Source organism: Mustela putorius, unplaced genomic scaffold (assembly GCF_011764305.1).
Source record: "Mustela putorius furo isolate JIRA1106 unplaced genomic scaffold, ASM1176430v1.1 tig00003909_pilon_pilon_pilon, whole genome shotgun sequence".
Taxonomy (NCBI): Eukaryota; Metazoa; Chordata; class Mammalia; order Carnivora; family Mustelidae; genus Mustela; species Mustela putorius.
In genome coordinates, this window is record NW_025422057.1 from 25366524 (window position 1) to 25390926 (window position 24403).

General features: G+C 37.8%; 1 protein-coding gene and 1 pseudogene across 3 annotated transcripts in view; both read left to right on the forward strand.

Moving 5' to 3' along the window:
• The first annotated feature begins 448 nt into the window (after nt 1-448).
• PCGF6 (polycomb group ring finger 6) overlaps nt 449-24403 on the forward strand; it is a 30885-nt gene continuing 6930 nt past the window's right edge. The window contains exons 1-8 of one of the 3 annotated variants that reach the window (XM_045068916.1): nt 450-1102; nt 1886-1985; nt 2076-2172; nt 2981-3036; nt 3137-3196; nt 4077-4185; nt 9064-9091; nt 17742-17840. In XM_045068916.1, coding sequence (XP_044924851.1) covers nt 572-1102; nt 1886-1985; nt 2076-2172; nt 2981-3036; nt 3137-3196; nt 4077-4185; nt 9064-9091; nt 17742-17840 — 1080 coding nt within the window. In that variant the 5' untranslated portion in view covers nt 450-571. Of the gene's footprint in view, nt 1103-1885; nt 1986-2075; nt 2173-2980; nt 3037-3136; nt 3197-4076; nt 4186-9063; nt 9092-17741; nt 17841-24403 lie in introns of all 3 variants that reach the window. The other 2 variants (XM_004749343.3, XM_045068917.1) reach the window with 2 other exon arrangements.
• On the forward strand, nt 4385-7561 carry LOC106005500 (annotated as a pseudogene).

Consider the following 24403-nt stretch of genomic DNA (forward strand, 5'->3'; position numbering starts at 1 on the left):
AGTGCCTGAATAGGTCTCAGTTCCTGCTACAATAGACCTTCCATAAATGTTTGTTGAATTAAATATAATGGACTTTCCTCTACGTGTTGGGAACTCACGGATGGTCTTCCAACGGCGATTAAGTTTCCATCCTGTGGCAATACAAGATTTAATTGCTCTAAGTAAGTAAACTTACATATTTCAAAAATAGAGACGTCATACTTCCTAATGGAAATAATCTTGGATGAAAGAAACGCACAATGGCTCTTCAAATTTAAGTCGTTATTGTTCATAATACGACATTACTTTAAAGCCCATTTAAGTGCTCCGCGCATCAACTGATGCAGACAGAATACTGCTGTCTGGAACGGTACCAATTTTGTCATTTTTGAAAGGGAGTGAAGAGACGGGCGGGTTGGCTCAGTCTGTAGAACCTGCGGCTCTTGATCTCAGGATGGGGAGATCGAGCCCCACGCTGGGTACACAGATTACTTTAAAAAATTAAATCTTAAAAAAATAAACAAAAGGGAGTAAAGACAGCGTCAGCCTTCCAAAGAAAAAATTCTAATACGACCCTCAGGCCCCACCCTATATGCAAAGGGGCTCAGTGCACGCCCGTCCAGGTTTAGGTGAGGGGCAGCGAACCACATTTCCCAGCGGGCCCTGCAGGTCTCCCGCGCCTGCGCACTGGCCGCCTAGGCAGGTAGGCAGAACTCCCGCGCTATCCAGCCGCCGGGTCTCGTCTTCCCCGGTCTCTGCCCCCGGCATGGAGAGGGTCTCGGTGGCCGCAGGGAGCGCGGGCGTCGACAAGGCCGAGGGAGCTGCAGCCATGCGGCCGCCGCCTGCTGTCTCCCCGCCTGCTCTCACCCCGGCACCCGCAGCGGGTGAGGAGGGCCCGCCGCCTTTGCCCGAGGCGGGGGCTCCAGGCTGCTCGGGCTCCCGGCCCCCAGAGTTGGAGCCCGAGCGCAGCCTGGGCCGCATGAGGGGCCGCTTCGAGGACGAGGACGACGAGTTGGAAGAGGATGAGGAGCTGGAGGAAGAGGAGGAGGAGGAGGAGGAAGAGATGAGCCACTTCTCGCTGAGGCTGGAGGGGGGTCGGCCGGACTCAGAGGACGAGGAGGAGGTATTTATAGCCGGTGCCCGACCACGCGGGGTCGGAGGGGCCTGAGGGTCCAAGCCAGCCCACCCCAGTAAGAGCCGGGCCGCGTCCCCAGCTCGCCGCTGCAGCCTTTGGCACTCGCGTCGACCTCCACCCCTCCCTCTCAACCTGCCTAGGCATGTGGCGCGGACTGGTCCGCACCCGATACCTTGCCGACTCTTTTTGTGAGCTTCCTGCCAATCACTTAGGCTCTCCTGGTCTCCTGGACTCTGTTATTCTGTAAATAATTATTAAATTATGCCAGGCGGGTAGGGGCCAAGGGTACAGTGCTCCTGCTTTCCAAGAGCTTACGGTCGGACAGGGAAACAGTCCCTTTCTACAGGGTGTTCAGAGGATGGTAAACCCCTATCTCATAAGTTTAATTGGGAAGGGGTTTTGTTCGTTTTTTTTTAATGTGGTAGCGCATACTTTATAAAGTTGGTAAGACCTAGCCAGTCGGAATTAATATATTAAACGTAAACACCAGTATCTGGAAAGTTTGCCCATTTTGTAATTAATTCATAAAGTAAGATGCCCCTCATCTGGTAATATAAAGTATATCTAAAAGAATGAGATCTTTTTGAAACATTGGTTTATATTGTGTTATTGTAACTTCGATTAGGATTTTGAAGGGTTGGAGGTACTGTAACATGTTTCCGTGTTGCAAATTAAGTTACACATTGTTTATAATGAAATGTGGGGATTATGGTTTAAGAATTTGAGAAGACAAGTACTTGTATTTTACAACTATTTGCATTGCATTTCCAGCGCCTGATTAATCTCTCTGAGCTGACACCATACATCTTGTGTTCCATTTGCAAAGGTTACTTAATAGATGCAACTACCATTACAGAATGTCTTCATACGTGTAAGCATATAGTTCACATTTCAAACTAATACATTGAATTTTTGAAATGTCTCTAAAACATCCTAATTTAAACATTTTCTTTTTCAACAGTTTGTAAAAGCTGCATTGTAAGACATTTTTACTATAGCAACAGATGTCCAAAATGCAACATAGTAGTACATCAGACACAACCTCTTTATAACATAAGGTAAGACAAATATATAAGTAAAATTTGTATTTTAAATATACTTTTTCTGAAGGCTTCTAGTTGTGTAGTTGGGAATAAACTCTTGACCTCTTTTGAAAAGGGAACTACGTATTCTCTAAAATACATATAGAACACTTACTCTGTACCAGGCACTGTGATATCTGCTGGGGACAAAAAAATTAAAAAAGCACAGGCCTCTCTTTTTGAGGATTTTAATTTAGTCACTCAAGTTAATGAAACTAGTTTAGGCTTGTCATTTTGGGGATATTTAGAATACTTTTTAAAAAGGAATTTTTAAAAATTTATTTTGAAATTACTTTTTTAAAGTAATGCCTGAGACAGCTGTCCTCTTTAGAAAAACCTGTTTATCATAGGTCATTTGGGGTTTTTTTTTTTTTTCCCAAATATTCCATTCATATTCCGTCTCCTAAGGGAAGAAAAATACTAAAGGTGGATTACTTTCATGTGTTCAGCAAATACTATTACGTTTTTACTCCTTCATAGAAGAATGCTTTATAGATGATGCACAGAAGTTCAAAATACAGTCTCTGCAAGGGAGTAAGACCAGAACACATGGAATAATTGAGCAAACTATTCAAGAGTCTATGATTACTTATGATTACTTAGAATTAATTACTTGAGGTCATCTCAGTGAGAGCCAGTGCTACCTAAAAGTAATTCACCTCTGAAAAAGGAGATAATCCACTCCCAAGAGAAAACAGTTGCAAAGAGCATCATTCACTCTCACTCTGTACCATAATGCGTTTTGCTGAATTCTGAGGTATTCTCCATCCTTTCCTTTTATTAGGTTGGACCGACAATTACAAGACATAGTGTACAAATTAGTGATCAATCTAGAGGAAAGTAAGTTTGTTTTATTACATAGTTGTGAATCCCAGAATCTCTGCTGACTCTACTAGTTACATTTTAAGTGTAATTTAGTCTGTGTTTTATCATTTTTTAGGAGAAAAAAAGCAAATGCATGATTTCTATAAAGAAAGAGGTCTAGAAGTACCTAAACCTGGTAAGTTTGGGTGTATATCATAATATATTTGTAGCCTTAAGAATACTAAATAAAATTTACTCCCTTTGAGGTTCTTTTTGGTGATAGCCAGTTATTTTATGATCAAAGAGGGAGAAAGATTATGAAGGTAAAGATGTAGTATAATCCAATTTGATTATTTGTATAAATTAAAGGACATAGGTTCTGTAGCTAGACTGAGTTTGATCCTAGCTCTGCCCCTTTACTTTCTGTGAGACTTCAATATCTCAGTTTCCTCATCTATAAAGTAGGGATAATGATAGCACTTCATAAAAGTGTTGTAAGTATACATTGAGTAATACAAAGCACTTAAAACAGTGCCTGGAACATAGTAACTGTTCAGATAGTTTTTGTGATGATGGTAATGTCAGAGTATAGAAGTTAGATAAATTTCTGTTTAAATCCGGGTTCTTCCACTTATTACGTATTGCCTAATCTCACTTAAACAGTAATCTCAGTTTCTTTGTAGTTTTAACTGTTAAAAAAAAAGAGTAGCGGTATACTTAGGGGATTATAATAAGATTAAACAAGAACATACATGTACAGGGCTGAGTATGAGCCCTGAACTCTGGCACGCAGTAGTGCTTGTTAAAGATTACGTGTATCTCTTGTGTAGTGATGAGCTCTCTCTGTGACCCTGATAAACCAGCCACATATGTCTGCTTTCCATTGTGAAGTGGTCCCCAGGTGCAATTTCACTGGCTTTGACAGATTAGTTAATGTTATTAGAGAAAGGGAGTTTGAGTGTTTTATGATCTTTTAAATAGTCAACATAGTTATAATATGTGTAATTATTTTTCAAAGATCTCAATTTATGAAATTTTTATTCTAACTCAGCTTTTTTCCTTTGGCTGTTAAATAGCTGTTCCACAGCCAGTCCCTTCAAGCAAAGGAAGATCTAAGAAAGTCTTAGAATCCGTGTTTCGTATTCCACCTGAACTTGATATGTCTTTATTACTAGAGTTCATTGGGTGAGTACCCTAAAACTCTACCTCTTAACTGTAAAATAAAGAACTTGTTAAGTCCCAGCAGTTACAAAATCATCCTGAACTCAGGTATAATCAAGTTCTTCTGATATCCTTTTAAAAAAATTAATCTTGAAATATTCATGACTTAAAGAATAGTACTATAATCACTTGTATCACTATCATCTGGCTTAAGAAATAACCCATGCTAGTATGCTGGAAGCCCTTCGGCTACCTCTTCCTGTTCACCGTCCCCTCTCCCCCCCCTTAGAGGTTAATAACCACTCTCCTAAAAGTAATGATTGATATTCCCATGATTTTTAAAATATGTTTATCTCATGTATCAATGCTTAAGTAATATGTAGAATTGCTTTTGTCCATTAAAAACTTCAGATAGTATCATATGTTGTAAGTGTTCATAAGTTGTAAGTGTTTTACAACTTGCTTTTTTTTTTCCAACTTGTTTTTTTCACTCAGCATTCTGTGATTCATCTGTGTGGAAATGTGTAGCTCTAGTTAATTCATTTTCACCATTGCCATACCATAATTTATCTTTTCTTGTACTGTTGAACATTTAACTTGTTTCCAGTTTTTTTTTTGCTATTATAAACAATGTTACTTTATGTATTTGTATACATATCTCCATATATATGTTATATATATCTATTCACATACACATATATAAGATAGTTATCTAAGAATATATGTTTGCAGAGTCTTAGCATATGTTTGTTTTTAACTTTTCTTGGTTTTGCCAAATTGTTTTTTTAAGTAGTTGGATATCCTTTTAATTCGTATGAATTGCTTCTTTCAAAAGATATATGTAGCATATGGTGTACTCTGTTATATTGCAACGCTGTTAAACACTGTCCTGATCACAGAGTTGGCATGTATCAAACTGCAGTTTTCAGAATACTTAGTTTGCAGAATAAAGTAAAGTGCTTTTTTTTTTAAAAAATATGGATTTCCCATTTTATGTCACTGATGATTACTTTTTAATTATTTCCACCTTATAATGCTAGGTTGCCTATATCACTTACTAGTATTCAGCTTGTACTGTATTGTATTTATCTTTTTATGCAGTCACTCTGTTATCAGCTGATATAAAGGACCTCTAAGAGGCCAGAAACGTTTCTCCTGCCTACACAAATCCCACATAGTAATGGTTGATAATGAAATAAAAATCCATTTGGAAGAATGAACAGAAACTATGTAATACCAGACTTCAAACCAGCAATTTCTGATAATAAGGAGTGTGTTTCAATCTAAATGTCCAAAAGGGACCTGGTTAAATAATGGTATATAGCACATGAGTGTTAGCGTGTGTTAGCTAACGCTGTGTGTTAGCCTGATAGTATACGTGCTAATATGGAACAGTCTCCAAAAGAGGAGACTACATAGTGTGTTTCTGCTTACTTATTTATTTTAAAGAGAATGATGGAAAAGATGTGTGTAGACATATGTTTTGCATGCACAGACCATTCCTGAAAGGATATATAAGAAAATGTTAATGGCAGTTAGTTGCCAGAAACTAGTATGTGAGTCTACGATGGGAAAGAGTCTTTCTTTTCATTGTATTTGAATTTTTACAATGTAACTTGATTTTTAATAAGTAAAATTAAAATTTGAAACCTGAAAGGAATTTATATTTCCAAAAAATATTTTGGGAAATGTAACATTTCCTACAATGCACGGTAAGAACTGATGATTGGGTTTTTTAATACATTTTTTGAAAAGTGGCAAGGATGCAAAGATAGCAGATATGTGATGGATGTGCCACCATTGCCTCTTCTTTTACCCACCTGCAGAAATCAATAATTAATCATGGCAGGCTCTCCTAATGAGTGAGACTTGACCACAGTACTCAAGGCTGTCATTACCACTTAACAAACTTACTATATTATTAGTACATCCCGTCCTATAGAAAAAAGAGCCATCATGCTCTTTCCCTGCTGCCAGTCGCCAGGAGGCTGAGGATTAGGTGGACTCAGTTTAGCTTCACCCGAAACCCACCGCCAAGGCCGAGAAAAGCATTGCTGCTGGAAGTATAATGGACATTAATACTGCTTTACAAGAGGTGCTGAAGACCGCCCTCACCCATACTGGCCTAAGCATGTGGAATTTACAAAACTGCCAAAACCTTAGACAAGCACCAAACCCATCTTTTTGTGTTTGCATCCAACTGTGATGAGCCTATGTATGTCAAGTTGATGGAGGCCCCTTATGCCGAAAACTAAATCAGCCTAACTAAGACTGATGACAGAAAGAAGCTAGGGGAATGGGTGGGCCTCTATAAAATTGACAGAGAAGGAAAACCCCATAAGTGGTTGGTTGCAGTTGTGTAGTGGTTAAAGGCTATGGCAAAGAGTCTTGGGCCAGGATGTCATTGACGAATACTTCAAATATAAGAAATGAACAAATAAAAAACTTGGTTCTTGTTCCAAAAAAAGAAAAAAAAAAAAAAAGAGCCCTCACTTGGAATAAAGGATCTAGATTTAAATCCTCGCTTCTCTATTATCTAGCTTTGTAATCACTAACAAGTTGCTTTTTGTTTATTCATAAGATGTTTGTTAAGGTCCTGCTATATGTACCAGCACAGCCTTCTGCTAGTTGTTGAGAATACAGTTTGAATAAGTCAGCCATGGCCTTGGCCCTCATGGAACTTTTAGTTTTAACTTCTCAGAGCTTCAGCTTCCCTATCTGTAAAAAGCAAGAATTGAGCCTTTTATGTGGCTGATTATGATGAGTAGTCTAACTTATAATATAGCTCTTTATCTGTTTTCAACTGGTTGAGGGGAAGAAAGCTTCCAGTGTGGCAAGGAGTCCTTTTGAAAGAAAGCTTCCAGAGGCAAAGAATCCTTTTGAAGTCACCAGTCCCCCGAGTTCACTACATGGAAGAGCTTTTATGTTACCACAAAGTCAGGCTCCTGAGGGTAGCCCATAGACAGCTCTTTCACGGCAGGGCAAGTGGCAGAGGAGTTTTAACCTGATGCGAGTACAAAAGCAAATTTGGTCCAGCTTTTGAGCCCACTTAAGTTGGAAGAGCAAAAAAACTGAGGTAGGTTCAGCCTGTGAACAGTGTTTTTTCAACTATTGGAATGTGAAGTTAGATTCCCCACCCCCCCAAACTGGGTATGCTGTGTTTTGTGATCTTTAGATAGTCTTGTACTTGTCCTTTTTTGTTCTTTAGTTTCTGTGAGTAAAGTAGAAGATGATCAGTTTCTGAATTTCTGAATTGAAGATTATAATAGCAACTAACAAGATTGTTCTAAGTATCAACTTATGGTATTCCTACCATGTCTAAACTATTATCAATATGTGAATATTGAAATAATGCACGGTCATTCAAAAATAAAAGTTAAAGTAGTCTGTGGTACTGTAATTTGTACATGTGTCTAGTGTGGAAAATGGACTCACATGACATACATGTGATAGAACAGAAATTTCATGCAGTCTTAAACTCAGTAGCATTTAGTGAACCAGGGAGGTGATAGCCAACTGTATGCTGTATCAATCCAGCTAGAGTATTATGTTCAACTCTGTGCACTACATTTTAAGAGAGATGGTAAGCCAAGGTGTAACCAGAACAGTAAAAGTTTTGAAAACCATGGCATATGTGGTAAGGGAAGGAACAAAAATAATCTGAAAAAGAGAAAACAGTCATAAGCCCCTTAAGTTCATTTCAGATCTTTAGAGGGTTATCATATAAAAGAAAGATTGAGTCTAGTTCATAAGACTACCAAAAGGCAGAACTAGGATTAGCGGGCGTAAGTTACAGGGAGAAACATATTTGCTTCAGTGCAAGCAAGCAATTCTAACAAAGTTGCCCACAAATGGAACAGACTGACTTGTCAGATAAACTCTCTATCTCTTTAGATGCCTAAGCAGAAGCCAGATGACCATATATCATGGATTCAATAGAGATAATTCTTGTAAAAAAATAGAATATTACAACTCTAAGCTTATATATTTTAGGTTTCTAGTATATCCACATATATAACATTTATCTTAATGTAATATTTTATAATATAGCTTCTATGTTATATTTTAATATATTTCTTTATTTGTATTATAAGAATATGCTGTAGCTGATGCAATTGTGATCTGGCCTCCTCTTCACAACATGATAGGGAAGAGAGAATGCGGGTTTTGTTGCTAGATAAACCTGATTTGGAAGCTTTATCACTTAATAGCTCTGTGACCTTAAGCAAGTTATTAAACCTCTCTGAGCTTTATTCTCTTCTATAGAAGGGGAATACTAATACCTGATATGCAGGGCTTTATGAGGACTAAATGAAAAACATGCATCCTATTATGAAGACCTACTATAATGCCTGGTACATAGTAGATGCCCAACAAAAATTAGTGTCCCTTGTCTCCTCATGACATAAACATAATTGATTTAACCAAGAAATATCTTTGTACTTCAAGGTAAAGAGCAAACTGAGTAAATCATGCCCATTATTGCTATAAGTAAAACAATAGGCAATCTAGCAGACTTCTTGTAAGAAATCTATTTTGTAAGGGTTACTGTAAAGAAAAAGACACATTAATTATAATAGAAAGTTTTACTTTAAATTGGAAAATGTTAGAATGCTACATGTGTGGAAAATCTAAATATTAAGGATATACTTTTAACTCCTGGAAGTATACAAAGTAGTGTAACTCCTGGAAGTATACAAAGTAGTGTAGAATAGTAGGTAACACTGCCTTTGCCTTACCAGTAGGTGGCAGAAATGACAACTACATTTATTTGTTTCTTAAAGGGTTAGGTTTTAAAATTAAACTGATGTTCCTCAAATATTTATATTGATGTTATTTTTCTGTGTTATATGATTTAATGTATAGTTTAAAATGTTGATTAATTTTGCTTTCGTTTTTCAGTGCTAATGAAGGCACGGGACATTTTAAGGTATTTTATTTTTATTTACTTCACAGGAGGACCCTGTAGTCCACAATTACAGAGTCAGATTAGCAATCATGTGGAGAATGTTTTCGATTACAATACAGTTTTGTAAATAAAAGTTGTAGAAATGTGAAGTACATTTAGTAATGCTCTCATAATAAGTTTATGAGAAAAGAGTTATTAAGTAGGGATTTGTTATTAATTCAGGACAGTGGTCTAAGTAAACAAGTGAGAAATTTTAAGAACTCTAAAACCAAATACTGTGATAATTTGGTGACTTTAAAAAATATTTCAAAGTGGGCGCCTTGGTGGCTCAGTTGTTAAGCATCTGCCTTCTGTTCAGATCATGATCCCAGGATCCTGGGATCAAGCCCTGCATTGGGGTCCCTGGTCAGCTGGAAGCCTACTTCTCCCTCTCCCAGTCCCCCTGCTTGTGTTCCTTTTCTCACTGTGTCTCTCTCTGTCAAATAAATAAATGAAATATTAAAAAAATATTTCAAAGCATTTTTTGCATAGTTGGCATTCAGAGTTAAATATGAGCTTAAATTTTTACTTGCATGTAACATTTTGGGCTCAAGGTAAACCTGCCCAAACTTGTTGCTTCAATCATTTACTAAAATTTTAGAGGTAAGAATGAAGTCCTTTGTTAATGTACCTAAGTTCAGAGTTTGTCTTAAAGCCTCTATTATCACAGGCCCCATTATACCCAGTGTTGCTCCTATACTACGAGTCGTTCGGGAAGAGGTAACGTTTCCTTTTTTTTTTTTTTTTTTTTTTTTTTTTTTAAGGTAACTTTTTGAAAAGGGCTAAATCAGGCCTTACAGTTACTTGGGTCTGTAAATATATAGGAAATAGCTGACTTTGATCTGTATAGATTTTTTGACACTTTTTCAAAGTCTGTACTAATATTTGGGTGAATTATACCTGGTTGGGTATACTGTTTTATGAATACAATATTGGCTTACAGATGTGGATTAAAATGTAGGAATAGATGGGTACTTCTGTGGATGAAGTATATTATAGACGTTTCCCAGAGATCAGTGGGATGGAGGGAATGCAGTGTTAAGTTTGGTAACTTTGAATTTATTCTAAGTTGTCAAATAGCAGATTTATGGTGATAAGGGAGTTCTTTCCCTAGTAGTATGGTGGGTGGGAAAATAGCATATAAATTTCTCGTATGGGACAAGTACAGTGTCATATGATCCTAGAGTTTGCCAAAGATGTTTGTCAAATGACCTGTAGTAGCCACACAGACCAACAGAGTATAAAAACGTCGTGAAGAAAGAACAGACATTAATTTGAAATATTAACCTGTTGCTTCCACAAAAGCACATATGGACCTAGAATATTTATGTAGTTCTAATAGTCACACATTAGAAAAATATGACAATACCACCTGTGAAGTATTCTTGCCAAAACAAATGTGCGGCTGATCATACTCCCTAGATTTAATTACTAATTTACAAGAAATCCAGGGGACAAAGGAACATGTTAAATGACACCGTAGGAATATAATAAGCCAAATCTAGACAGTGGAAAGCTACAGCACAAACAGTTGTTTTTTTGGAATAAAAGGGAGAGGTGAAGAGGAAACATAAGTAGAACATATTAAAAGAGACTCAAGGGACATAACTCACTACAGTGTATGGTGTTTATTTGGATTCAAGTTGAAAAATAAACATTTATGAGAGAATAACCCCAAATTGGAAACAACCCAAATATCCATCAATTGGTAAATGGATGAACACAGTATGATATTGCCACACAGTGGAGTATTATTTGGCAATAAAAAGGAGTGGAGTACGCTAAATGCTACAAAATGGATGAATTTTGAAAATATTATGTTAAGTGAAAGAAACCAGGTGCCAAGAGACCACATAATGCATGATTCCATTTATGTGAAATGTCTAGAGCGGGGAAATTCACAGAAGCAGTAAATACTATAGATGATGGTTGCCAGCGTCTTTGGGGAGAGGGGGAATTGGGAGTGATTGCTCTTTGGTGTGGAGTTTCTTTTTGGGTGATGAAGATGTTCTGAAATTAGGTAGTGGTGATGAGTTGTACAAGCCTGCTTAAATAAACTAAAGCCATTGAATTGTATACTTTAAAATGATGAATTTAATGATACATGACTTCTATCCCAGTAAAGCTATTAAATTTTTAAAAAGTAACTAAACCGAGATGCAGTGGGAACTTTTTTTTTTTTTTTTAAAGATTTTATTTATTGGGGCACCTGGTGGCTCAGTAGGTTAAAGCCTCTGCCTTCGGCTCAGGTCATGATCCCAGGGTCCTGGGATCAAGTCCCGCATCGGGCTCTCTGCTCAGCAGGGAGCCTGCTTCCCTCCCCTCTTTCTCTCTGCCTGCCTCTCTGCCTACCTGTGATCTCTGTCTGTCAAATAAATAAATAAAATCTTTAAAAAAAAAAAAAAGAGCTATAACTAGAATTGTTAAAATGACAGAATAAAAAGAAAAACAGTAATATTGCCAATCTATTAACTAAGAAAGTTTAAGACTTTCAGAAAAGTAAAAATCATCACAAAATGCAGAATTAATAGAACCATTTGTTTCTGAAAGAGGTTCGTCTCTCACAGATATAAGGCCTTCAAATTAATAGCTGTATCATCCATTAAAACTGAAAACTTCAGGGGCGCCTGGTTAAAGCCTCTGCCTTCGGCTCAGGTCATGATCCCAGGGTCCTGGGATCGAGCCCCACATCGGGCTCTCTGCTCAGCGGGGAGCCTGCTTCCTCCTCTCTCTCTCTCTGCCTGTCTCTCTGCCTGCTTGTGATCTCTGTCTGTCAAATAAATAAATAAAAATCTTTAAAAAAAAAATGAAAACTTCATGTCTCAAAACTATGGGAGAATAGTATAATCAAACTCCTATATGCCTATCACCTAGCTTTATCAACTCAAGAACAAACTTGTTTTAAATATACCACACCCATTTCCCACTGCAACTACTTCCTAGCGGTCATTCCCCAGATTTGTTTTGGTGCAAACCCCAGACATATTTCATTTGTAAACACTTTAGTATATAGCCCTAGAAGATAAAAGATATTTTTAAAAAACATGATACCATTATCATACTTTGAAATTCCTTGATATCAGAAAATATCTAGTAAATCTTCAAATTTCACGAATTGCCTCTATTTTCTTACCCAGCAGAAAATGATTTCATTGTTTTTAGGGCTGTCATTAAAGAAAGAAAAATAAAACAAAGTTTTTGTGGAAAAAATAAAATGGAGGGAGAAAGAATCCTAAGCAGGCCCCTCATGAGCTGGATCTCATGACCCTGAGATCATGATCTGAGCCGAAATCAAGGGTTAAGTGCTTAAATGACTGAGCTACCCAGTCACCCCATTAATTGTGAAAAATTTTAAACCTAGTGAAAAGTAGAACCTCCCTGTGTCCCATCACCCAGCTCTCCCAATTAACTAATGGCCAATTTTATTTCTTCTATACCTCTGTCCATTTCCCTTCTAGTATTTTTCTGAAATCCCCAGCATTTGCCACTCCATTTGTAAATATTGCAGTATTCTTAAAAGACAAGTCTCTTTTTTTATGACAAAGTGTCATAACCAAAAAAAAAAAAAAAGTTACTTAAGTGTCAGTAGATAATAAAGTGGCAGAGCTATTCTAGATTAAAGGAGATTACAGAAACATGACAACAAAATGTAGTGTGTGAGCCTTCAGGACATAAGAACAATTTTTAAAGGATATTACTAGGGCAATTTATAAAGGAATTTGGACTTTTTAGATGATTGTGTTGTATTAATGTTAAATTGCCTGAATAGTCCTTATACTTCCTGTTAATTATATTGTAGTTATATAGGAGAATCCCTTTATTCTGAAAAGATAATTGCGAATATGTATGGGGTAAAATACCTGTCTTCAAATAATTCTCATGTGGTCCAACAAAACATTAACATGCACTTATACATACATACATATAAATTAAAAGAGATAAAATGAATATAGCAATATACTAACAGTTTGCAAACTAGGTGAAAGCTATCTGGGTTTTCCTGGTGCTCTTACAATGTTGTAAGTTAGTCATTTTTCAAAAGGTTGGGGATGGTGAATGAAAAAGTTTTAATGATTTCTTACTGTCCAATATCTACCCAGTGTTCAGAATTTTAAATTGTCTCAATCACAGTGGGTGTTTTCTCTCTCTTTTTTCTCTAACACTTTAAATCAGGATCCAGGTAAAGTTCACATATTGTGATTGGTTGATAAGTCTTCAAATCTATAGGTTTTCCATTTCTTTTTTCTTTTAATTCATTGTTGAAATTGAGTCTTTTTGCTACAGTTTTCTACAAATTGGGTTTGGTTTTTTTTTTGGTTTGTTTGTTTGTTTGTTTTTCAGATTGGGTTTTGATGTTGCATTGCCCCAGTATAATTTAGCATGCATTTCTGTCTTCTGTATTTCCCATAAACTAACTGGTAGTTAAGTCTGAGTGTTGATCAGAAAGGTTTGATTTCAGGGGAGCAAGGCTACTTCATAGTTGGTGGTGTTTCTTTCCATCTAGAGTCACAGAATATCTGGTTGTCTGGGCCTCTTTATAATGTTAGCAGCCATTGGTGCTCAATGACTAAGCCCATTAACTAAATAGGGTTTGGAAAATGATGCTATCATTCCTTCTTTTTTTTTTTTTAAGATTTTTAAAATATATATATATTTTTTTAAGATTTTATTTACTTATTTGACAGAGAGAGACACAGTGAGAACACAAGCGGGGGGAGTGGGAGAGGGAGAAACAAGCTTCCTACGGAGCAGGGAGCCCGATGTGAGGCTTGATCCCAGGACCCTGGGATCATGACCTGAGCTAAAGGCAGATGCTTAATGACTGAGCCACCCAGGCCCCCCAGATTTTATTTTTAACTAATCTCTACACCCAATGTGGGGCTTGAATTTACAACCCCAAAATCAAGGATCACATGTTCCACCAACAGAGCCAGCCAGGCGCCCCTATCATTCTTTCTTTTATTAGTTGAAATACTTCTATAAAGAGAAACTTCCCTTTGTCTGTTTGGTTAGCCAGTGGTATAGTTTATATAGGAAAAGCAGGATAGATGCTTGATTCTTTCCCTTTACTTACTACCAAGTCCAAAGTAGTGAGTTGGTTCATTAGCATACTGCAATCATGACCACAAATAGGTTTTGTTGTTTTTGCTTTTACTTTAATATGAACTCATGAATTTAAAGATATTTGTGATTTAAACCCATTTCATTAAGCCTTTCATCGACTCCCTGCTCAGTGGGGAGCCTGCTTCTCCCTCTCCTGGCTCCTGTTCTCTGCTATCTCTGTCTCTCTCACTCTCAAAAAGACTTTAAAAATCTTTAAAAAAATTTTTACTTCTAAAAAAAATAAATAAGCCCGTGTCAGTTTTTTCCTTTATTGATGTTCAAATTATCTTTCTTCGATATCATAGTCTGTAATATTTTCTTGCTATCTGATATGACGAGGTGTTCCATGCTCAACTTGTACCTCTGTTGACCCCCAGACATGGAATTAGTCCTTTCTTCAAGGTGTCCTGGTTCCTTTTGGTGGTTTTTAAAAATCAAAGTCTGGCTACCAAGGGTTCATCCAGCTACTGGGTTCTTAACTGTTTCTAGGCCTTTTCAGTTGACAGAGATGGAATTTTTTCAAAGTAAAATATAATTATGAGTTGATACCTTCTTTTTAAAATCTCTTTTTAGAAGTATGCATTATCTAAAGCAAGAAAATAACCAGATGTCTTTTAAATCTCCCTACAGATCCTAAACTATCTTACTCAACTTTATCAACTTGACCTTTTGTGCTATAGATGGCAGGGAAGACTGCTGTCAGTTAATTTCAAAGAAGTGTAATTCTGTGGATTTTTTTTTCTTATTTATTTGCAGATGGTAGGAGGCTGTTAGGTGTATCAGAAAAAAATGAGTTGACTATGTAGGTAAGAACTGGTTTTAGAGCCTTTTTTTTTTTTTAAGATTTTATTTATTTATTTGACAGAGATCACAAGTAGGCAGAGAGGCAGGAGAAAGAGAGGAAGGGAAGCAGGCTCCCCACCAAGCCGAAGGTGGAGGTCAATCCCAGCACCCCGGGACCATGACCCAAGCCAAAGGCAGAGGCCTTAACCCACTGAGCCACAAAGGCGCCCCTGGTTTTAGAGCTTTAAATGAAAAACAAAACAAAAGACAAATTATTTTCTTAAAAACTGGATGTGAATTATATGGGGGGAAAATCCAGTTACCTTCTGAACCTGGGGCATGAGGACTAAGGTTAGCCACCCTAGCTTTGAAAGCCCAGACCAGTTTTTTTTTCCAGGTATTGGCACATGTCATACTTCTGTTCTGGATTATCTAAACAGTACAGTATTTATAACTTTAGCTAAGATGGATTAATTTTAACGAACACCTGGGGTAAGGTGCTCACCAGGAATTTAGAAATAAGGGAAAATGGACTGTCCTCTGTTGGTATACCAGAGGTAAGCCCAGGAAATTAACCTTCAGAAATGCACTGGTTGCCAGACAGACGTAGTTAGATAATTCAGTAGCGGCTTCCTAAGGAACTTGATGGGATTCTCATATTGCCACCTACAATGAGGTATTTTCTTGGGGACTGCACCGGTGGGATGGCTCTTCCTCCTCCTCAGTGAGACTGCCTTAGCTTTGTGAGATGATTCCTGTACCTCCATTAAAAGTACATGAAACTTGGCCATTTTTGTCTAGTTTATATCAATATCCCATGGTGATTATTAAGCCCTCTATAAGAGTCCAATTCTTTTACATTAAGAGTAAAATGGTCACAGTACGCAGGTAGTAACTACATGTCAGGAATTAATAGGTATCTGCATCCATTAACTCACTTTCCTCTTGATAAATATAAGAGATGTAATAGATGCTATTATCTCTTTTACAAATGGGGACAGAAAGGTTCTGCAGCTTGCATACAGACTTATAGCTAGAAAATGGCAGAACCCCAAGACCTATAGCCAAGCAGTCTGTTTCTGGAATGTCTGGACTAAACACTCAGGCTATCTGCTACATACACTATGATAAGAAGGGATAGCTTTATTGTTTATTTGTTTGTTTGTTTTTGAGATAGCTTTATTGTAAGGAAAGATCTTCAGAAACCAAACTACCGGTAGGAAAGCTGAGCGCTGTTATATGGAGCAAGTGTTTGCCTGACCTGTCTAGGTCCTCTGGTAGTCATTCTGGGCTCCATCTCTTTCAGTTTTGAAAAACACTGCTCATGTTTTCCTAAAAGGTAGCCTTTTAGTTCTGATTACTTCAGCTTTTTGTTTGTATTAGATAGTAGGCTCCTTAAAAATTGCCTCAGAGACAGAAGTAGCTGGCTAAGCATTAGTTTCTGTTCTAAAACCCCGAGGCCTCTCTACCTATCACGTTAGACCATTGAATCAGACTCCAGCCACATATTAATCTTTTTATTTTCCACTTAAAAAAAGAAAACCCTTGGGGCGCCTGGGTGGCTCAGTGGGTTAAAGCCTCTGCTTTCGGCTCAGGTCATGATCCCAGGGTTCTGGGATCGAGCCCCACATCGGGCTCTCTGCTCAGCAGGGAGCCTGCTTCCTCCTCTCTCTCTGTCTGCCTCTCTGCCTACTTGTGATCTCTGTCTGTCAAATAAATAAATAAATTTAAAAAAAAAAAAAAGAAAGAAAACCCTTTACTAAAAAAAAGAAAACCCTTTATTATGGAAAATTTTGTACTTATACAAAACTAGACAGAATGGTAAAATGAATGCCCATGTATACAACTCTGCTTCAGTAATTATAAACTGATAGCCAATCTCATTTCATCTCTATCTTCACCACTTCTCATGCTTTTAAAGCAAATCCCAGACTCTGTATCATTTTTGTCAGTAAATAGATTTATTTCTAAAAGATACGGACTTTTTACAAATATAATAATGATACTCCAATTTTAAAAATGAACTTAATCAAATTCCTTAATCAAATATGCACATACTACTTAAATTTCCAAGATTATCTCGTGAAAACTGTTCTATAGATTTGTTTTTTTTTTTTTTTTTTAAGATTTTATTTATTTGACAGACAGAGATCACAAGTAGGCAGACAGGCAGGCAGTGAGAGAGGAGGAAGCAGGCTCCCTGCTAAGCCTCAATGTGGGGTTTAACTCCAGGACCCAGGGATCATGACCTGAGCTGAAGGCAGAGGCTTAACCCACTGAGCCACCAGGCGCCCCTATAGATTTGTTTAAATCAGGACCCACGTAAGATGCATACATTGTAATTGGTTGGCATATCTCTTAGTTATATTCCTTGTATCTTTTTTAGTCTAGAAGTTCGTCCTCCTTTTTTTTTTTCTTTGAAGTTTTTTTTGTTGAAGAAACTAGATTGTTTCAGACATAATTTAGTCTTAGGTATTCTTTCTCTGTCACTAAATTTTATTCTAAGTTTTATTTTTGATGAGGTATTAAAATAAACCAGTAAGCCTTTCTATTAAAAAGTATTTACTTTTCAGAGAGGGGAAGCTAAGCAAAAATTCTTTTTTCCTTTGATAGGTAAATTAGCTCAAATTTCATAGTAGTTTTTCTCATAAATCTGTTAAACATCTTTGCTATAAAATTTGTTTTATTATTTATATGTTTTATGCATATTTATTCTGAAAATATTTATTTATGTTTATTTATGTAGCCCTTGGAGAAGAAGTTTGTCCGAGTTTCAGGAGAAGCAACTATTGGGCATGTAGAAAAATTCCTCAGAAGAAAAATGGGTCTTGATCCAGCTTGTCAGGTAGAGTACATGTGTGTGAAAGGACAGATAAAGTTGTGAGATCACCTTTAGCATATTGAAGAAAGAGCTGTCTCTTGGATTTCATGCCAAGGCTTTTGTTTTAGGATATGTAGATATTGTAAATGTTCATTAAATATTGGTACAGTGATTCTAGCTCCTATTGAATCACATTTGACTGTCTGCTTCTCGCTGCTACTGATAACCACCTGTAAGTGTCAGAGAAAAGCTGAAGATAGGAGCCTCAGTTCCCCTCTTTGGTACTTGCATAACAGATTATCTGTTAGTCATCCACTTCTCTTTAGAAGACATCTTTTTTTTTTTAAACATTTTATTTATTTATTTATTTTTTAAAGATTTTATTCATTTATTTGACAGACCGAGATCACAAGCAGGCAGAGAGGCAGGCAGACAGAGGAGGAAGCAGGGTCCCCGCTAAGCAGAGAGCCCAATGTGGGGCTCTATCCCAGGACCCTAGGATCATGACCTGAGCTGAAAGCAGAGGCTTTAACCCACTGAGCCACCCAGGTGCCCCAGATTTTATTTATTTATTTGACAGACAGAGATCACAAGTAGGCAGAGGGGCAGGCAGAGAGAGGGGGAGGAAGCAGGCTCCCTGCTGAGCAGAGAGCCTGATGCTGGGCTCAATCCGAGGACCCTGGGATCATGACCCCAGCCCAAGGCAGAGGGCCAATCCACTGAGCCGCCCAGGTGCCCCATCTTTAGAGGACATCTTTACATCAAACTGGCTCCAAGACACCTAGAAAAGTGAAATAGCTGTCTAATATGAGCCCTATTTGGTTTTTGAGCAATGGAAAATAAGCTCCGCACCCACCCAAAAAGAAAAAAAAAAGAAAGAAAAGAAAATAACCTCCCATTCTGGCTATGTAATTTGTTCTTGTTATAAGGTGGGAACTCAAACCTCATGTATTGTTGAACATAACATAGAATGAGGGCCAATAACAATGCACATAGTTTTCCCTTTTTTTTTTTTAAGATTTTATTTATTTATTTGTCAGAGGGAGAGAGCAAGCACAAGGAGGCAAAGGGAGAAGCAGGTTCCCCGACGAGCAAGGAGCCCGACTCGGGACTCGATCCCAGGATGCCGGGCTCATGACCTGAGCTGATGGCAGCCGCTTAACCAACTGAGCCACCCAGGTGTCCCTGGTTTTCCTTTTATTTATTTATTTTTAAAAAAATTTTATTTCTTTATTTGACAGAAAGAGATCACAAGTAGACAGAGAGGCAGACAGAGAAAGGTGGGGAAGCAGGCTCTGGCTGAGCAGAGAGCCTGATGCGGGGCTCGATCCCAGGATACTGAGATCATGACCTGAGCTGAAGGCAGAGGCTTAACCCATTGAGCCACCCAGGCACTCCCCTTTTTTATTACTTAAATTTTAAAGGGGTTTTTCTTAGTATCCATTATGTGTAAAATTTCATAAAATAATTTTTATTTAAAACCCCTATTTGCTGTTAATTCACCTAACATATTTTAAAATTGGCTGAAATTTTGATAGTGTTTTTAGTACTGGTATTTGTAGGTACGAAATAAATGTCTAATCCAGAGAAATATGACTTCTCTTACTGAGTTTGACATAATGCTGACAGTATCTCCTGGCAACTAAAAACTGGAATGACCTATCTGTGACTTTGTAGCCGTAACTTGCTTGATTATTCCTCATCTTTTAGACAGAGATAGGTAGCTGCTTAGAGACAGTGAGTGATCCCATAATAGTCTATTATTTCTAAAAACAGAAGTCAGAAGACTTGCACCTGATTATATAGAATATCTAAGAAGAACCACTCAAGAGGGCTTTATTAGGATATAGATGATTTCTTCTATGGCTAGATACTGATCGGTACACAATTAGCATTTAGAAAAGTTTTACATTGGTGTTTTAAGAAATGCAGTTGCAGGACACCTGAGTGACTTAGTTAAGTGTCTGACTCTGATTTTGTCTCAGGTCACAATCTCAGGCTGTGGGATGAGCTCAGTGCTGGGCATGGAGCCTGCTCTGTGGGCTCATTGCTGGGCTCTGTGCTGGGCGTGGAGCCTGCTTAAGATTCTCCTTTGAGGAGCTCAATTGGTTAAGCATATGCCTTCAGCTCAGATCATGATCCCAGGGTCCTGGGATTGAGTTGTGCCCTGGGCTCCCTGCTCAGCAGGGAGCTACTTCTCCCTCTACCTGCCACTCCCCCTGCTTGTGCTCTCCCTCTATCTGTCAAATTAAAAAAATGAATAAATAAAATACTTTAAAAAGAAAAAAAAAAATTCTCTCTCCCTCTCCTGCCCCTCCCCTTCACCCCCTCTAAATTGCCAAATTGGTTTTACTATGTAAAAATGTGGGGTTTTTTTTCCATGTCATATAATTCAAGGCTTTTAGCATTTTGAGATAAAATTATATGAAATCTGTTTCAACATTTAATTTTTTCTGTCAGTTCTTGGCTCTCTAGGTAAATATTTCTTTCCTATTCAGGTAATCTATTAGCTGATAACATTCATAATTTACTGTTTCACCAAAATGTTGAAATAATGGAACAGAGAATTATCAGATATGCAGATATTGTGAATAAAGTCATTTAGACCTTCCAAATCCAAGAGAGAATAAACAAGAGTTGAACTTCTAATATGAGCAGAACATTGAACTAGTTAGCCGTTAATCAAAATAAAATGCTCGGCCAACCCAGTCACTTGAGCCTGCTGTGCTGACCTTCTTTATTATTCCCAAGTAGGAAATGTGTGCTTTGTTTACAGATATGTGACATTCACTTATGGTTATTCACCAGTGGGTATGGATGGGACTATAGAACTGTTAAATGCTAAACTACCTTTAAAGTTATTTGTGGCACATCAGAATTAAAAAGGAAGATAATTCTGAAAAATAATAAAATACAGATCATGTATTATTAAGAGATTTAAGTTAGTTCAAAATTACAAATCAGTTATTGTCTGAATAGATTGCATCACTTAGAGATCTCAGTGCCTCTGGATTAACTGTGGTTGAGGTAGTGGTATTTTGAACTCCGTTATGTCTTTTTTTTTTAAAGATTTTTTTATCTACTTGACAGGGAGAGACACAGCTAGAGAGGGAACACAAGCAGGGAGAGTGGGAGAGGGAGAAGCAGGCTTCCCGCTGAGCAGGAGAGCCCAGTGCAGGGCTCGATCCCAAGACCCTGAGACCATGACCTGAGCCAAAGGCAGAGGCTTAACACACTGAGCCATCCAGGCGCCCTTATTTTTATTTTGTTTTATAATTATTCTTGTGTTCCTTTGTATATTGTTTGGTCTTAGATCTTACTTTGCTTTTATGAAATGAGACTTAGAGAATAAACATCATTATTGATCACTAAAAATTCTTTATATAAAGGAAGTGATACTAGATTTTGTTTTTAATCCTGCCATAATTAATTATATCTTAAAAGATAGGTTATTATTATTATTACTTATTTACTATATGACTTTAACCTTGCTATTAAATTGTTTCCAAATCAATTTTTGAACAGACTGTAATGTATCATATGGTGTATCCCTGCCATTTACTTATTACCTATTGATATTAAATTGAGCATCAATGTACTTGGCCATAAGAGTACAAAGATGAGACAGAAAATTGATGCCACCTAGGGGTTCGGTTGTGTGGGAAAGATGTACAGTACAACAACTGAAAGACAGTAGGATATGGTGAGTGCAACAAGAGCACAACAAGAGTGAACGATTTAACTCTGGAGGAGTCAAAGAATGGACTTGAAGGGTACATAGGAATTTACTAGACAACGAAAAAAGAACTTTCTATAAAAGAAAAGAACAAGTGTGGTACTAGCTTATTCAGTGAAAAATCCTATTCTGAAACCTGTAGTGTGATCTTGCTTATAAAAACAAAACAAAAAACAAACGAACAAAAACAGGTTTTAAAAATAAATAAATAAAAAGATATAGGTTTTTCTTGCCTTAAGACTACCCTCACATTCTGATTTCTGCTCTGAGATTCAGAAATATTATAGTTATCCTTTCTCTTTTTTTTTTTTTTTTTTTAAGATTTTATTTATTTACTTGAGAGAGAGACAGTGAGAGAGAGCATGAACGAGGAGAAGGTCAGAGAGAGAAGCAGACTCCCCATGGAGCTGGGAGTCCGATGCGGGACTCGATCCCGGGACTCCAGGATCATGACCTGAGCCGAAGGCAGTCGTCCAACCAACTGAGCCACCCAGGCGTCCCTATAGTTATCCTTTCTGAGAGTTGATATGCCTGAGGGTAGAAAGATTGTACAGGAAAAGAGTTAATAAAGCCAGCTTGAAGCTGCTGTCTATAGAAGGACCTGCTTACACATTAGCCCTTGCCTGGCATCTAGGAACTTGGCCTGCAAAAAGTTCACTACAATAACAGGGAAAGTGCCCTAACTGATAAGGGTGTTACTCTGTGCCTAGACTGTATAAACAGTGGTCTGTGATGAATACCAGCTTTCCTTTGGGGAGTCTGGTTGCTAGAAAGAGAATGCCAACATGAACAGCTCTCAGTAAAAATCTATACTCCAAGCTTCAAATGGGCTTCCCTGGGTAGAAACGTTGTACAAGTTGCTTGCATTTCTAGTGCTGGAGGAGTGCTGTGGGTGTATCTTTTCCTAAACTGAGGTGACAGTAGGGTGTGCATAGCAAGCCTGTGCATGAATGTGCCCAGACTCCACCTACATCATTCACCCTTACTGATCTGGCCATGTACCCTTGCTGTGTTTCATGAGTCCATCTAGCAGATTACCAAAAATGATCATGGATCATGGATCATGTTTGTGGGTACTTCAGAGATCCAACTGTTTGAGAGTGGTAATTTATGAAATATTTACAGTCAGGTGACTTTTAAAAATCAGTATGTAAAAAAAAAAAATCAGGGGCGCCTGGGTGGCTCAGTGGGTTAAGCCGCTGCCTTCGGCTTGGGTCATGATCTCGGGGTCCTGGGATTGAGTCCCACATCGGGCTCTCTGCTCGGCAGGGAGCCTGCTTCCTCCTCTCTCTCTCTCTGCCTGCCTCTCTGCCTACTTGTGATCTCTCTCTGTCAAATAAATAAATAAAATCTTAAAAAAAAAATCAGTATGTAAAATTGGAATCAATTTAAATGTTTATCTAGGGAATGGGTACATAAAATATGATATATTCATACAGTGTAACACTATGTGGCTATTTTTTTATTTTATTTTATTTATTTATTTGAGAGAGAAAGAGAGCACAAGCCAGGAGGAGAGGCAGAGGGAGAAGCAGACTCCCCACTGAGCAGGCAGCCCAACACAGGACTCGATCCCAGAACCCTGGGATCATGACTTGAGCCAAAGGCAGGTGCTTAACCAACTGAGCCACCCAGGTGCCCCCACTGTGTAGGTATTAAAGAGAGAGCTAACTGTGTACTTCAGAGATATCCATGGCATATGAAGGGTTTTTGTTTTGTTTTTTAAATAAGTTGTAGAACAATCTGTGTGGTATAATCCCATTAAAAAAAGAAAAAAAAAAACCACATGGTCACATAGATCTAGGGCTGTGCACATCAAAATGTTAGTAACTGGCCAACTTCTGGGGGTTAAGATTAAGTTGAAAAATATAGTAACCAAACCATTAATGTGGTTTGACCATATGGTGAAGCTCACGAAGAGTGATGGCCCCTGGGTTGCTGAATACTAAATCAGAACATGGCGATCGTTTCCAAGTTCTTTAATTTTTCGTGGACCTAAGTTCTGTGCTCAAGGTACACTATCACTGCTTTTAAGTCATTTTGCAAACAAGTATTGCTCAGCCAATTTTGAAACTACTGAGTGTGAAACACAAAAGTTGATACTAACTGGTGTTTATGCATTATGATATATAGCTTGGGTGTTGACAGACTATAACCCGTGGGTCAAATGTAGCCTGCCATCTGTTTTTATAAATAAAATTTCACTGAACACAGCCCAAATAAGCTGTTGTCTTGCTGTATAGTGGCAGATCAAGTAGATACGACAGAGATCTTACAGAGCCAAAATATTTATTACCTAGCCTTTTATAGAAAAAGTTCACCAACCCCTGACACGCACGTAGGCTTTAGAGAAGAATAGACCGGGGACAGACCTGGGTTTAGATCCGGACTTTCCTAGTTGCTAGCTTTGTGACCTTAGGGAAGTTAAATGTCTTCACCTCTTAGTATTCCTGTCTGTAAAATGGGAATTATAATACCTAGCTCATAAGAATGAAGATTAAATGAGATCACATGTCAGGTTATGTGGTATAATATACGGTATACATAGTGGCTTCTCAGTGAAATGCAACTGCTTTCACTGCTCTTGCCATCCATGCTTAAGGTTTTAGGAAGATTAACGTGTTGGCAGTCTGTGCGATTTTTAGAGTAAACAGAATTTGAAAGGAGGAAATCTGGTTAGGAGGTGGTGTGGTTTCTGCTTTAAGCCTCGGGGCAGCAGCTGAAAGGATAATATGAACTCTAAGAGGTTCATATTAGGACTTGGTGACTGGCCGCACGTAAGAAGAAAGGGAAAGAAGAAATAAAAGGCAGAGGTGATACTCTATCCAGGATTAGAGGACAAGGAGAAATG